The 15,371-nt window shown below is 38.3% G+C and overlaps 1 protein-coding gene across 1 annotated transcript; it reads left to right on the top strand.

Annotated features, from left to right (window-relative positions):
- Positions 1 to 271: 271 nt before the first annotated feature.
- CLUL1 (clusterin like 1) lies at positions 272 to 15,371 on the top strand. Its single transcript, XM_085049813.1, has 9 exons — positions 272 to 342; positions 1,278 to 1,387; positions 2,708 to 2,856; positions 4,517 to 4,684; positions 6,680 to 7,124; positions 8,328 to 8,465; positions 11,439 to 11,653; positions 12,786 to 12,956; positions 14,777 to 15,371. The coding sequence occupies exons 2-8, from the start codon at positions 1,285 to 1,287 to the stop codon at positions 12,951 to 12,953; spliced, it is 1,386 nt and encodes a 461-aa protein (XP_084905939.1). The 5' UTR covers positions 272 to 342; positions 1,278 to 1,284; the 3' UTR covers positions 12,954 to 12,956; positions 14,777 to 15,371.

The following is a 15,371-nucleotide window of genomic DNA, read 5'->3' as shown; positions in this document are numbered from 1 at the left end:
TGCAGGTGTCTCCTAAAGCAAAAAGTAAGACGATGGAAGAGCTAGCACGACAAAAGGCTACTGACTACAGAAAAGTAGCAATTCCGAATTACATTAAATTGGGCAATTCTGCCCAACACTCCCCCTGGTGGTTTTGCCCACAGAAATGAGCATGAAGTCCCACACATGCAAAATCCTCCAGCCTAATGACTAAACGTCCCGTTAATAGGATTAAGTACCTTCTCATCAGATAAGTAGAACATGGCAAAATCCCTGACACTCCCAGCAATTAGATCAGAACACAGCCCAGCCCCTTCCTGACGCAGGGAGCAATTTCACAGAAGAGGTGTTTCAGTATTAATGGTAAATATACTTTTTTTTTTTAACTTTTCTTTGGTTGTGTGTTTGTATTTCTTAGCAAAGTTAATTGGTATTTGGCTATAAATGTAAAGGTACAATATGCAAATAACTATAGAAGTAAATTCAGGTTATAACTAAAGCCAGGCTTTTAATTTACGTATATGCTTGCGGCTGATAATTGCATCTCCAAGAAGGCTATATTGGCTAACTACAAGGCACTTAAATAACGGGTTCACTTAATCAGATGAGAACTATAAAGTGCAATTGCATGTTTTCTGAAAAATAAACCTTTCGCCTCTGCTCTTAGGAGGAAAATAAAGCAAATGATATTTCTTTTCCTTATTTTGCAGGAATTTCTTTCATTTGCTGATCTGTTTGTTTACAAAATTGATCTAATTGCTAATTTCTTGGCATACCTATTGTGGTGTCTCTTATATTAAGCCTTATTCTGAAGGACAATGAAAGGAATCATGTTTGGACACAAGAAAGGGAACAACATTCCAGAAACTTCCCTCTTTAAAAACTGCCAATAGCATTTAGCATGGATGTATTTACAATATGAACTAAGGACACAATGTGAGATAAATAGTAAGTGTGTTTCACAAAGTAGAAAAGGGACAGAGTGAGCAGCATAAGCTTTTGATTTTATATATACATGTCCTCATTCTGTTAACCACTGTGCAAACTCAGTGGAATTCATCTAATTAATCTAAATAGATAATTACAAATGAGGTCAAGCTTCTTACTCATGTGTTTTCACCAGGAGTAGCATTCAGGTGCATGCTGTGAATCTCAGAAACCATAGTTAAGGACAAAATTAACAGGAACTTGTAAAATACTTACTATTATATTAGTATTTGTATTTACTTCGTATACCTAGGCATTTGAGCTTCCTGACCATGTTTACATGTAACTGCACCGACCTGTTTCTTTCACAGAAAGAACATGAAGTCCTTTTGGATATTTATAATACATGTGCTGTGTCTGAAGGGTCATCACTGTGCACCGACAAAGCAGGAGGAAATGTATCTCCGGGACAACCTTAAACGTATGTAAGCTTTTCCTGGCAGGGTGTGCTGGAAGCCCCTGGGCCCAGGTCTCCAGCTGGGTAGTGCATTTTGAGTTCCACACTCACTGGCATCAAGAAGTTCCACTTTCATGTGTGGAGTTTAGAAACCATAATAAAGCTGATTGCATGCACACACTCACAACAGGAAGATAAGAACAAGCAGGATGAGAAAAGTAAAGGGATTAACAGATAAGCATCACCTGCCAAAAAAAAGTATTTAGAGGATTTTTGTAGGTTATTTGGTTCCTTATAAATCACCAGAATATAAACCAAACTCAAAATTCAATTCAACACATTTTGAACTATTTTGTTTGTTTAAATAATCTTTGAAAATATTTCCTCCACACTTATATACTTCACTGGAAAAAGTGGCTTTTACAAACAATTAAAATTGCTTTTAAATAGAATTACCTAATTTAGAAAATAGCAGCTATTCTGCATGCACACATCTCTAAGCATGGCTTTATTCTGTGGATAGAAAGAGGATCAGCCATTAAATAATCCTGCATTTCAGTCTGTGTTAATAATATTCATGTAATTAACAAATAAAAGGTTAGGGGTAAGGAAGAATGACACAAAGGAAGAAGTGATCTACATGTTTTTGGCATTCTCAAGCTGATGTGGTTTTACTTGTTTTGTATAGTTCCAGTGATAGTCAGGGTATTTCCACAAAGAAAACAAATACAGATAAAAGGCAGTCATGCAGAGCTTCAAGGTGCAATACATGGGCCAGCCCAGGTTTTCACCAAAACCCTATGGTCATTACTTCACAGGAAGTCTAGAAATTGTATTTTTCTGAAAACAGATTGAAGGCACCTTTAACCTACATTTTCAAAATGTAAAGGGAAGCTGTCACAGGCTTCTATCAGATCAAATATAAATATAAAGGGTATGCCATTAGAAAACTGATGAGTGATCCTTGGAGATACCCAAAATCTAGGATGATGTCCTGAGCAACCTGCTGTAGCTGACCCTGCTTTGAGCAGAGGGGTGGTCTGCACTCAATGAACTCCAAAAGCGCCTTCCAGCCTCAATTGCTCTGGGATTCAGTAACTAGCAGTGGGAGAGTTGAACATACACTGAGTTACACACAGCTGATCCTTGCAAAAGCTCTGGGCCAGATCTTATCTGATGGAAATTGTCTTAGCTCAGTGTTATTCAGCATTCACTGTCTCAAGATTTGGCTCTGCCACTGTAGGGAAACATAGAGCTATTTAATTCTCCTTCATCATCAGTGCATGACAATTTGCAATAGTGTTAAAATCTGATTAAGTCACTGTATAATTTGGCTTTTTTTAGAATTATCTGAAGTTGGAGAGAAGTATGTAGATGAAGAAGTAAAGAAAGCTTTGATTGGTATTAAGCAGATGAAAATTATGATGGAAAGAAATGAAGATAAGCACATAGATCTGATGAAAACCTTGAAGAAGAGCAGTGAAGAAAAACAGGTAACATAAGTGCATTCTGCGAAGACTGTAAACCATGTTGTATGTACACTCCAAGCAGCATAAATCTCTTTTTGCAGTCACAGGACTGAGAGAAAATCTGCTTCTGCCCTTTATCTCACTAGCAGAAGAAAACTGCACTTAATGTTTTTTTTTCTAAAAAACCCTGCTTCGCTGAATTCACACCACAGCAGGCAACTGTAGAATAGTGTTTTGTGTGGAAGGTCCAGCAGCTCTGCCCTCCATGTCTCTGTACTCCTGGGGTCACAAGATGTTTTCCAGCTTGCTTTGCAAGCTTCAGACCTTCAGGAAAATATCAAAGCTGGAAATGATAATGTGCTCTAAAGTACAGTGAATCAGGGAAATTTCCAATGTCTTTGTGCAGCACCTAGGCTCAGAGCCACATGCTCAGATGATTGGAAGAAACAGAGGTTTACTGTATATTTAAAGAAATACAAGTATCCTAATTTACTAACTATTTGTTTCAACGAAGGAAAATTCCCTCTTGGCCCAACATCTAGCAGTTAGTTTAAGCTATTTGTGTTAGCAAGCCAAAAACTACCTGATAGCTTTCTAACATCTTAAGAAACACCAGTGCACTCCCATAATCAACACTTGTGTTAGATCTTACTGGATGATTTCATTTACACAGGACTAAATCCACAGTGAGAGTTCATAAAACACTGAATAAATGTATTAGAAAGATCAGAAAATAACTAAACATAGATTATGAAAACTGCAGTTACTGTCTCCATCGAGTACATTCTGACAGAAGTTTTCTTTTATGTGTCTCTTCCCTATTGGAATGCTGACAAAAAGGAATAAGCCCCACCAATTAAAAGGTTTCTGTCATACTTAGAGATAAATTGGAACATTGTTTGGAAACCAAAACTATTAAAATATGTTGCAACTGGAGAGAGAAATTGTTTATGTGCAATCTACTTCAATAGGAAGAACTTTCCTCTTTCCACTGTCAAATCTATTCCAAAAATGTTGTTTCTGATCTGCTCAGCTTTGTGCTCTAACTGATGAGGTAAATAGAAGCAGCATTGTAAAATGCATCTTGTTTCCCTTCATTGTGGTAGAAGTGCCTCACACTTCCATAAGAGCAGGAAAAAAACCCTCACCACAGCCTTTTGATTAGTACACTCCCAAACATCAGAAATGCTATACTTTTACATATTTCTGCATCAGTGAAAGACCTTATGTATGGCAAGGACCTAGTCTCATGAAATATCAATCCCTTAAGGACAGAGAAAAGCAACAGAAAAGGACTATTTGTGGGACAGATGAATACTGTTCAGATGATATGGAGAAAAAATGACACGAGTTGCACACATGACCATGGGGAAGGTTGAATTCTTACACAGAATGATGTGTGAGTCTTTTTCTTAACATCAAAAATCCTGGTAGACTGTAGAGATCCATTTGTTTCTGTAGGCTCTGCCCCCTGAGAGAACAACATCAGTAAAATCCTACAAGAAAAAGATTTTCAATTTTCAGTTCCCCTCGTATGTGACTGCAGCTGAGAAGACAACCTACCCTAGTGGCTAGGGATTAGCAAAAAAAGGAGCTGTAAATAGCCAAAATGAGAGATCAGCACTGGAATAAGTACTTAGAATACTAATTTGAAAATTGCCCTCAACGGAATCTTTTTCCTTAGCAAGCCTTGCGACTTATGGATGAAGTAAAGGCAAGATTGAAAGAAGAGGAAAGACAATGTCAAGTATCCTTGAAAAATCTATGGGATGAATGTGAATCTTGTTTAGAAAGTACCTGCATGAGATATTATACAACTTGCAAACATGGTGTGTCAACCTTTAAAAGAAAGGTAGGAAGAAACTTTGTACCTGGAGAATACTCTCGAGTTCGCCCAAGAGTTTTAGAGACAGCACATCTTTTTCTCAATACCCAGATCTACCAGTTATATGAGCTACATAAAATTAATTTGATTTGGAGGGTCTGGAAATATGAAGTTATATGGTAGAGATTACATGTGATTATGGTCATTGAATGCTGAGCCAAAATGAGTTCAGTTGCACTCTGGCAAGACTCCATGGAAACTGGTTCCTCCCCTGACCCCAACAGATTCATTCCAGATACACGATGTTTTCTATCACAGTAGGACTTGCATTAAGATGCTCGATAACTCTTTGTGAAAAATACCACTTACATTCTTTATGGTTCATCTGAAAATCAGCAAAGCTAGAAGTATAGATACAGTTAGCAAAATTACATGGGGGAAAAAGAAATCATCTACTTATTACAACATCATTCTTTCCCATATTTATCTTAAATCAACTCCTTAAGGAACAAAAAAAAAAAAGGAAAAAAAAAAACCAAAAACCCTTAACCTCTTTTAATAAAGGAACCTGTCAGCAAAGGAGACTTCCCTAATTCTACCAGAAATAAAATACGTTTTCCTGGCTGGCACATTGCTACAAGATTTTAAAAAATTGTAATAATTTTTTTGTTTCGTTTGGGCATACGCTTTAAGCATAAGGAACTTCAGAAGCAAAACTGCAATTACTGCTAGTAAAATGTTAACTAGACTGCCCAGCTTTCACCCCTCCATGTACTGAAAATACAATAACTTAAACATTAAACATAGTGTGTTTCAGGCAGGGTTCAGAGAAAATGTGTTTAATATTTCTGCATATTCTTAAAATCATTCAGATTATGATGTGGGAAATATTAAATTTGAGACTATTGGTGATACTTTTAGCATTTTAGATACTACAGGATACCTCAAACATACCTCTTGGACTTTCAAGTGTCTGTGGATGCTGAAATTATAGCAGTAAAAGTTACGCACTGTGTCGTCACTGTCTTTGACCCTCTTGGTAACTTCCTCCATGAGTTATTTGGTTTATTTGAAGCATTCAAAGTCAGAAATGTGTTGTGAGCTAAGTCATTAAAAAACAAACAAAAAAAAAGAACAAGAGAAAGAAGACAAAGATGATAGCTGGCTGACGACACACAGACTACAGGAGCAATACTGGCTTAGGCTGTTCCTGCAGTGCAGTTTCCCATTTCGGTTTCCCTGTGAGCTGCACAAGTAGGCAGATCAAGCCGATGATTTGATTAAAAAACATATGTATAACTGTCTTTATTTATATGTATATCTGTCTATATCTATCTATACCTACATATGTGTGTTTTATCAGGGTGCTTCTTAGCCCTTACCCATTTCCTAGTGCCATGGAGCGTGGCTCAAAAAACAACTCCACTGGCTCAGGCCAAATTAGTGCCTTAAAGCATGGAGGAGGGAACCAGTGGTCAAGACCCAGGAACTGGGAACTCTGTATAGCAGAATTTACACAGCCTCTTACATGATAAAACCATGGATTCAGAGTCACTGCTTTATTGATTTTGCTGGTTTCTGTTCACACAAGGATGTGAGGATTTGCTCATTGGTGAGAGAGGGCAGGCTTTTTAAAAATCAAGGTGAGAACAATCATCTTCTGCTCCCTACACCACACCTACGTAGACAGAAATGCATCTTGCATCTTTCCAACATAACGTCCAAATCTTCTGTTGGAAGAAACCCAAACGCTGATAATAATTTTGAGCCTCCACAGATTAAAGGGAAACTGGCAACCTTTTTACTCCAGCTCTGATTTTGAACTAAGGATTTAGACTGAATGCACTTTCCCTCTTTGGGGTCTAGTGTCTTAAATTAATTCAGAGGATATGCTGTATTGGCAGTTATTAAGAGGGCATTATTTCTATGAGTATTTGAAAGAGAAAAATTAGAGACACTTACGTGAGAGATGAGAAACTGATAACTTGTCAGGCACCTGATCTGTCTCCTTCTTATACACAGGTTGAAGATTTTTTGAGGAAAATACCTCCACTCATATTTACTTTTCACGAGGATCAAGGAAGAGACATCCAGTCTAATGAAAAGCCTGAGAAAGAGGATACCCAGCTAGTAAAGATGGAAGATTTATTTAGCCAGCTATTATCAGATGTGGGCACAATATTTGACAGGAGTTTCATTTTTTTCAAGCACATGCAAAAAGAATTTGACCAGTCTTTTCAGACATATTTCATGTCTGACCTGGACTTCAGTGAGTCCCCCAGTATGCCAGCTTTACCTGAGGTCACCACCAGATATGATGGATCACAGAGAGGCTGGGGCATGCCTGGCTTCTTACAGGTAGTTTTTGATTTCAGTAGGACGGTGTTTGAAGGTGTCAGTGAGGTGATCACCGACGTATTTGATGAATACAGAGATTCTAGAAGAGATGTGCCAGAACAAACCAAAGGCAAGTGTTAGAAAATGACTGTCAATGACATCAACCCCCCTGGGATGGCTAAACTACAGTTAATGACTCAGTTTCCAGTATGTTAGTGTGAAATACTGTAAAGAAGCTCTGGAGGCTATGTGTCAAGGATAACTATCAGTCACATAGAAATTTCATAAAAAATGTTGCAGGGGGCCTGCACAGCCTGATTTTCATGGCAATTCTCAAAGCCTTTGCAGGAGTTCCTCAGGAGCACTTGAATTCAGGGCAGCTGCAGGTTTTCATAAGGCTGACTGACAGATTTAATCTCAGCATTTGTCAGGATGTGATTTGTATCATCTCTTATTGACATGGTCACCAACTCTAAAAAATTAGGGTAATTCTGTGAGATGTCAAGGCATATCCCTGCCCTTGCCAAATGATGTTAAGTTCAGCTTGACAGCTGCAAGTCCTGTTTCAGGCTACAAAAACAATGTAGCTTGCCAATCAAATACCAACGAATTAAAGACCAGCCATCAGGTTTTCCAGTGGCCAGAAAATTCTGAGCATACCATTAGTGATAACTATCGGTGAAGGAAAATGACCATGACAAACTTTTAGAATACAAATAAGCCTCATAGTTTACTATTGAAAATAAAACGAATTTGCTGGTCTACAAGGAAATCACAGTGAGTGCATGCCATAACTCAGAGTGACAGTCACATAAACATTATGTGATCATCAGGAAATACAAAGTTAAGTGATTCTTCCAGAACATTTTAAATTTTTTTCTATAACATGAGCCATGTTACCTCAGAAATAAGCTTTGGTACTGTGCTCCCATCTTGCTGTATGTGATTATGAAACATCTTGATTTCTTAGGGTCAAAAAGATGTTACCAGAACTCACATGTTGTAGAAATATTGTGTAATAATATCAGCAATTGTTTGGTTATTAGTGGGGAATACACTACTATGTCTTTATAAGGGAATATACTACAGCTGCATGAATTCCTTGAAAGAAAACATGACTTGTATCTTCTCCTGACTTCTATGTTTTAATAATTTATTCCTTTCATTTGGGGGGGGGGGGAAGGGAAGAGGAGGGGTAGGGAAGGATGATTTATGCAAAATACTTTGGATTAAGGGCAAGAAATTATATTGCAGCACTCAGGCTAGGTAATGAATGCATACATAAAGACTCTAAGTTTAACAGCAGTCTAAAAATACTATGACTTCATTCTAGATCCTGACAGAAGTGGCATGTTTTCAAAAATTGTGTCAGGGCGCCAGAGACTGCAGTGCAAGGAGCTTCGGGAGAACTCCTCTGGATGCCCACAGTTTCATGAGAGATGCCAGAAATGTCAAGACAATCTTTTGCAAGGTAAATAACTTTTTTTTTTTTTTCTGTAATGCATTGATCACTGGTTTATAGACTTCGAGGTTTTAATTTTCTACAATTTTGTTTTCATATTTTTGGAATTAGCAACGTTTACAGGGTTTTTATTGTAACTACGGATACAATAACCATTCCTCACTCCAGATTTCAATTAGCTTTCCCCGCTGTCTCCACAGAGTGTCAGTATAGCTCAGTTGTTAACATACCGCTGGTGCTCCAAAGAGACGTCCCACAGTCTATTACAAAATACCTATATATTTTGTCAGAGCTGCCATCCCGCAGAGGAGCAAGATGTCAGGCAGCAGTCGATCCTGCCTGGGTGCAGCAGTGCTGAGCAGAAAGTGAAGAGAAGCTTAAACTCCTGACACTGACTGCTGCTGACAACCAGGTGTAACATCAGGTATCATTCAGCTCCTTGCAAGAAAAGCAAGTGCTGAAGAGCCTGTAATTACTTTTTGTTGAACCCTGTCAGCAAAGAGAACTGACATGAAGGACAAAACCGGGACTTCATGTCAGTATGTAAGGAAATGGCAGAGCTCTGTCACCACCATTCATGGGCACCTGAAAGACATTCAGACTGATCACCTGGAACTGCTGTCAGGACTTCCACTGCAGCATAACACTTCTGTACTTCCAGAATTATTTAGATTTTAAAATCGACGGATATGCTTAAACCTAAATTTATTCAGAATATCTCCTGTGTGGCAAACATTTAAAAGTATTTCAGACCACTATAAATATCGTCTTATCTACACCCATGTAGTACAGAGACCAGTTTGTTATTGTATTATCAGCTTGAAGGTGCCCCTTGATAATCCAATTTGACAAAAAAGAAACTGAATTTTTACAGAGTAATTTTTGTATAAAATTTTTTCTTAAAATCTATATTTTAGGAAAGAAAAAAACAGCAATCTTCAGTTCTGAACTCATGGCAGATGATACTAGTCTCATACTACTGTATAGCTATTGTAAGATAAATATTCGGTCTTAACACTCACCAGGAATATAGGCTTTTTCACAATAACTAATACCACAGAATCATAGAATATTTTAGGTTTAAAGGGACATTTACAAATCACCTAGACCAACCCCACAGCAATCAGCAGGGACATCTTCATCTAGATCAGGTTGCTCAGTGCCCCAAGAATCTGACCTTGAATGTTTCCAGGGATGGGACATCTACCACCTCCCTGAGCAACTTGTTCCAGCGTTTCACTACCCTCATTGTAAAAAACTTCTTGCTTACATATGGTCTACATCCACTCTCTTTCAATTTAAAATCATTACCTCTTGTCCCCAGGGCCTGATAAATAGCTTGTCCCCATCTTTCTTACAGGCACCCTTCAGTTACTGATGGCCACAAATTATATTCAAAGGCCACAATAAGTGTCCCCGGAGTCTTCTCTCCTCCAGGCTGAATAACCCCACCTCTCTCAGCCTGTACTAATGAATAGAAAAGGTGCTCCCATCCTCTAATAATTTTAGAGGACTAAAAGTCCTCTAGAACTATTAGACTTGCTCCAGCTGATCCATGTCTTTCTGTGCTGAGGAGTCCAGACCTGAATGAAGTACTCCAGGGGTTTTATGAGAGAAGAGCAGGGGGTCAGAATCACCTCCCTCAACCTGCTGGCCATGATTCTTTTGATGCAGCCCAGGATGTGTTTGGCTTTCTGGGCTGCCAGTGCACATGGCCATCTCATGTAATGCTTTTCATCCACCAGCACCCCCAAGTCCATCTCGGCAGGGCTGCTCTCCATCTGTTCACCTTGCAGTCTGTGTTGATAGCTGGAGCTGTCCCAGCCCAGGTGCAGCACCTTGCACTTGGCCTTGCTGAACCTCATGAGGTTCACCTGGGCCCACTCCATGAGCTTGTCCAGGTCCCTCTGGATGGCATCCCATCCCCTGGGTGTGTCACCCACACCACTCAGCTTGGTGCCACCTGTGAACTTGTCGAAGGTGCACTCGATCCCACTATCCATGTCATTGATGAAGACATTAAATAGTTCTGGTCCCAGTATGGACTCCTAAATGACACCACTTGTCACTGATCTCTATCTGGGCATTAAGCCATTGACCACTATCTCTGGATATGACCATCCACACAATTCCTCATCCATCAAACAGTCCACCCATCAGTTCCATATCTCCCCAATTTAGGTATAAGGATGTTGTGGGGGACCATGTAAAAGGCCTTACAGAAGTACAGATAAATGACTTCTCTAACCCTTTCCTTCCCCATTGATGGAATCATTCCATCACAGGCTGGTAAGGCAGGACTTGCCCTTGGTGAAGAAGTGCTGGCTGTCTCAAATCACCTCCCTATCTTCCATGTGTCTAAGCAGAGCTTCTTGGACGACCTGATATTCCATATTTCCAGGCACAGAGCTGAGGCTGACACAGTGGTAGTCCTCAGGGCCCTTCTTACTACCCTTACTTAAAAATCAGTGAAATATTTCCCTTTTTCCAGTCACCAGAGACTTCACCTGTCTCCCACAGACTTAGATATATTCAGCTTCCTCATGTGGACTCAAAACTGATCTCTCACGGTGGAAGGATCTTTGCTCCCTCAGCTTGCCTTGCAGTCTATATACCTGGGACAGATTCACAATGGAATATAAGCAAATAAAAAAACCCATTATGTATAAGGAGAATATCAAGTTGCTATATGTAAAATTTATGAGTTCTTATTTAGCATTAACAGAAGATCTATTGCCATGAAATATGATATAAACCTAAATCTACTTGGTAAATCACTGTAATACAACATATGGGATGATGCATCCATTTACTCATTATGAGCCTGAACTAAATCTACCAAAATAAGTCAGCAAAACTTATTCTCCTTTTTTTCAGCATTATTTAAAGACCAACCCAGACCTTGCTAGACCTTTTTTACAGTTTTCATTTCTTCAGACAGAAAAGACGAAGTACAAGACATAACACTGTCTTTTCTAACAGATTGCCCAAATGTTCCTGAGCTGCACATAAAGTTTGATGAAGCCTTTAAGCTGGTTAATCTCTCAGGGGAGCAGTATGAGCAGATTCTCCAGGTGGTTCGGCATCACACAGAAGACACTTCCTACTTGTTGAACAAAATGAAAGAAAGATTTGGGTGGGTGTCTGAGCTATCCAATATGACCATCGGGCCAGAAAACATTTTCAACATAGTTAAGGTAAGGGATGTCTTCAGAAGGGAGCTATTGCTGCCTTTAACCTGCATTTTGCTCACATTTATGCTTCTGGGAGTTGTGGATGTCTGTACTTGTCTAATGTTTGGGTTTACAACACAACGTTCTTACTCATGTTGAATTTGTGTATGCTTGGTAATCCGTTCATGAGCTGAAACTCCTGAGATTAGAAACTATTTCCCTCTAAATCCTTTTAGTCTGATGGATGGCTGACAGGCTAACCTGAATCACTGTCTGATAAGAGTAAATTGACACTAGCAGCTTTGACTGGCCTCAGATTACCTTCACAGATAAATCACACTGCACCCGTCAGTAACACACCTGTACTGGATCGATGAATGTCTAGCTATCTATATCTGCACCTAGAAATTCCAAAGTTCAAAGAAGGTAAATGTTATACAGATTATTGCAGTGGAAGCTGCACATGCTTGACAGCATTGGTTGATATTTCAGTAAATACATGATGATTAATTGTATCTGACACACAAGGATACATTCAGGGTAAATTCAATCCATTTTCTTGGGCAGGGGTAAAATCTTATTCTCTCTTCTAACTGAGAAATCCACTCATACATAGTGAATTACTACTATTACTACCAGAACCTTATACGAAATGATGGTACAATCCACCAAAAAAAAAAAAAAAGCACAAAACAGGAACAGGAGACAGGCACACTTCCCCAGCTGAGTCTGAGCTATCTGTTCTAGGCAACTAAAGCTATAGAGCTAAGTCTGATTTAGAAAAACACACAGGAATGAATAAATTCAATCACACAAATGTTGTATTGAAGTTAGTGGTTCAAGATCTCAAGTTTTCTTTCGGAGAAAAAAAGTCCTTTATAGATATAGTTCATGGTATAAATATTAACATGCAGCTCTTTAATATGGTCTTGGCAGTGCCATGTCAGCTCTTTCCACCACCTACATTAAGCTCTGGCATAAATTCAGACACCCACTGTCTTTTTAGTAGAAAGCCTAAAATATTCCCCTATTTAATTTTCCTCTATTAAAGACAGTGGGCACAGTAGGTGTAAACAAAACTGAAAATACATATAGGTATAAACAAAACTGAAAGTACACAGTAGTTTGTAGTGTCTAAAGTACTGATTTCTTCTAGGTGGTACCTGGGGATCCTTCCAGTAAAGACGAAACTGTGGTAGATGTGAACATTCTGACTTCACCTACTTTCACCATTAAAGTTCCTCCCAACTTAGATCCAAAGAGTCCTGAGTTCATTGAATACATAGCTGGCAGAGCACTGCAATTGTATAAGCAGAATTTTTAAGTGGTAAGTTCATTCTTTCTCCTTTCACAGAGAATGCACTTCTTCATAGGAGGTGTTTACATTGCAATAAACTTTAGCTGGAACAAGATTCAGTCATGGTGGATACAAGACTGCCTCCTCAGAAAGGGCACATTGAGAAAAACACAAGTATTATGGAAAACACAAACACTCAATGTTCTAGCCTACAAAATACAGACACAATGATTTTAAATGATTTGACTTATTTAACTGTGAAACCCTCGATCTTTAAGTAACAGCTGGGATGAGGTAATGTGATGATAAATATTTCTTTAGAAAAGAATTGCCTCACAATCACAGTCCAGTGTCTTGGCATCGAAAACCATGTCTTTGTGTTCATTCATCATGAATGAAGTGGAATTACCACTATTCATTATGTTTTTTATTTTCAGTAGTGTTTGAGAGCATGCTCATATTATTTTCGATGATAAAGGAATGCAAAGTGAGAATCCCCACAAGGACTTGGAAGATCTGTCTTACCAGAATATTTCTGCATTAGCAGCACTCTGCTCAGATTAACAGCGTTTATTAATAGAGGCTGCAGTTCAACACACAGGAACATGCACAGAAAGATCCTTCTCATGGGCTTCAGCCATTTTTGTAGAAACCTCACATACAAGAAGCCACTCTCTATGTTTAAAAGATTTCAGGATGAGGAAGGAAGAACCAGGCAGAGAGGCAGGGAGGGAGGAAAAATGCTTCATGTTCTCTAAACCCACAGGGAATTTCTAGGAAAGATGGGATGATTTAGGTGGCATCACACTGCTGTGGAACTTGTAAACCACCCTTCCCTAGATTTTCCTTCCCAGGGGACTCTGGGATGCACAGCTTTAGTAGCCCCTCACTCTGAGTTGGCTCTCCCAGGGAACAGAGACATAAGACATGAGACTTTCAGGCAAATCAGTGCAGTGTCCCCAAATCTTCTGAGAAGGACTAGATTTGGACACAGCTTCTCTTTAGGTCATAGCTGACTTGCTCAACTGAGCAATTGAAGCATGACCTGAACAGAAAGAGAAGTCTCAGGAGGCATGGAAAAAGCATTCAACATTAACAAAGTTGATGAAGAAGATTTCAGCATTTTGTATTGTCTGGTTATTCTTTTGAGGTCAGAGGCACAATTTTTGCACTGATGAAAGAAATCACTCCCACCAGAGAGGCTGAGGTGGGCTGCAGAATTTAGGCATAATACAATAAGCTTCACCATTTACTTTGCTTAGGGAAATGTTGGTGAAGTTATGTGTATATTATATTTTAAATAGAAACATTTTTATATTTATAAACATCAAATGAAATGCTCTGACACTTTCTCTACAATTTTTCTTCAAATTTCTCTGTAATTTATATGCAGTTATAAATATAAATTATAAACACTCTTTCAGATCGTGGCATACTAATTTTCAGGGCTTAATGATGGCAATAATTATTTCTTTAGTCTGATGATGATTTTTAGTCTGAATCTTAATCTGATTTTTCTGTGAACATATCTTGTGTAGGCATTTCATACCTGACAAAAGTAAGTGGTGTTGATTTCAAAATCACACCACCACTTCACATTTAGTTTGCACAAGACTTAGAGTACATGAAAATGTAATGGATAAAATAGAGTTAAAAGTCTACATGAAAATTGGACAGATCTCTAAGAACAGTAAGATGAAAAAAATCTGTTTCTGTCTGGCTTTTATGTCATGCATGTTTCTATAGCAGGACACTGATACATACCACATATACTTATTTCTCTAACATATTTTTCTCCATTCAAAACCAAAATGTATAATATTTCTTTTTTTTTTCTTTTTTCCTCCTAGGAAAGAAGAAGTGTGAAATCTTTCTTCCTGAAATAAAGTACATGAAGTATATGCTCCTTAGGTGAAATACCCCTGTGCTCAACATAGCTAATTGTTACATTGGTATGGTTAAAATAGTTGCATACACATAAAATTTTGCTTAGTAAATACTGTGACACAGGAACTATCTACCAACAACTGTAGAAATATTTTAACTCAAAATCAAAATGAAATCCATTTTAATATTAATTTATTTAAATAAAATGTTATTTACGTCATAAGTAAAGTAATCTTTGATAACAAGCTATGGCTTTGGTAATGCAAAGATTTAAGGATATAATCAGCTGCAAGCATACAAGTAATTTCTATTTGCATACTTACATTCAAGCACATTCTTAAACCTTTTTAAGACTGATGCCTACAGATGATGCACATTCAGCTAAATCTGAATCAACCAGATTTCCATATGCATGTAGCATATTATTTTCCAATGAAAATATTCAATTTCTTCTTCCAGTTGCTTTTGATGCTTATTGTGTACATTAGATGACTTATCTGAATATGCAGTAATGAGTAAGTCTTCTGCCTCTGGCATTTCTTACACACAGTAGTTTGC

Source organism: Lichenostomus cassidix, chromosome 2 (genome assembly GCF_008360975.1).
Source record: "Lichenostomus cassidix isolate B80296 chromosome 2, HeHo_3.0, whole genome shotgun sequence".
Lineage (NCBI taxonomy): Eukaryota > Metazoa > Chordata > Aves > Passeriformes > Meliphagidae > Lichenostomus > Lichenostomus cassidix.
Note: the sequence above shows the minus strand (reverse complement) of the source record. Positions and strands in the feature narration are given on the sequence as shown.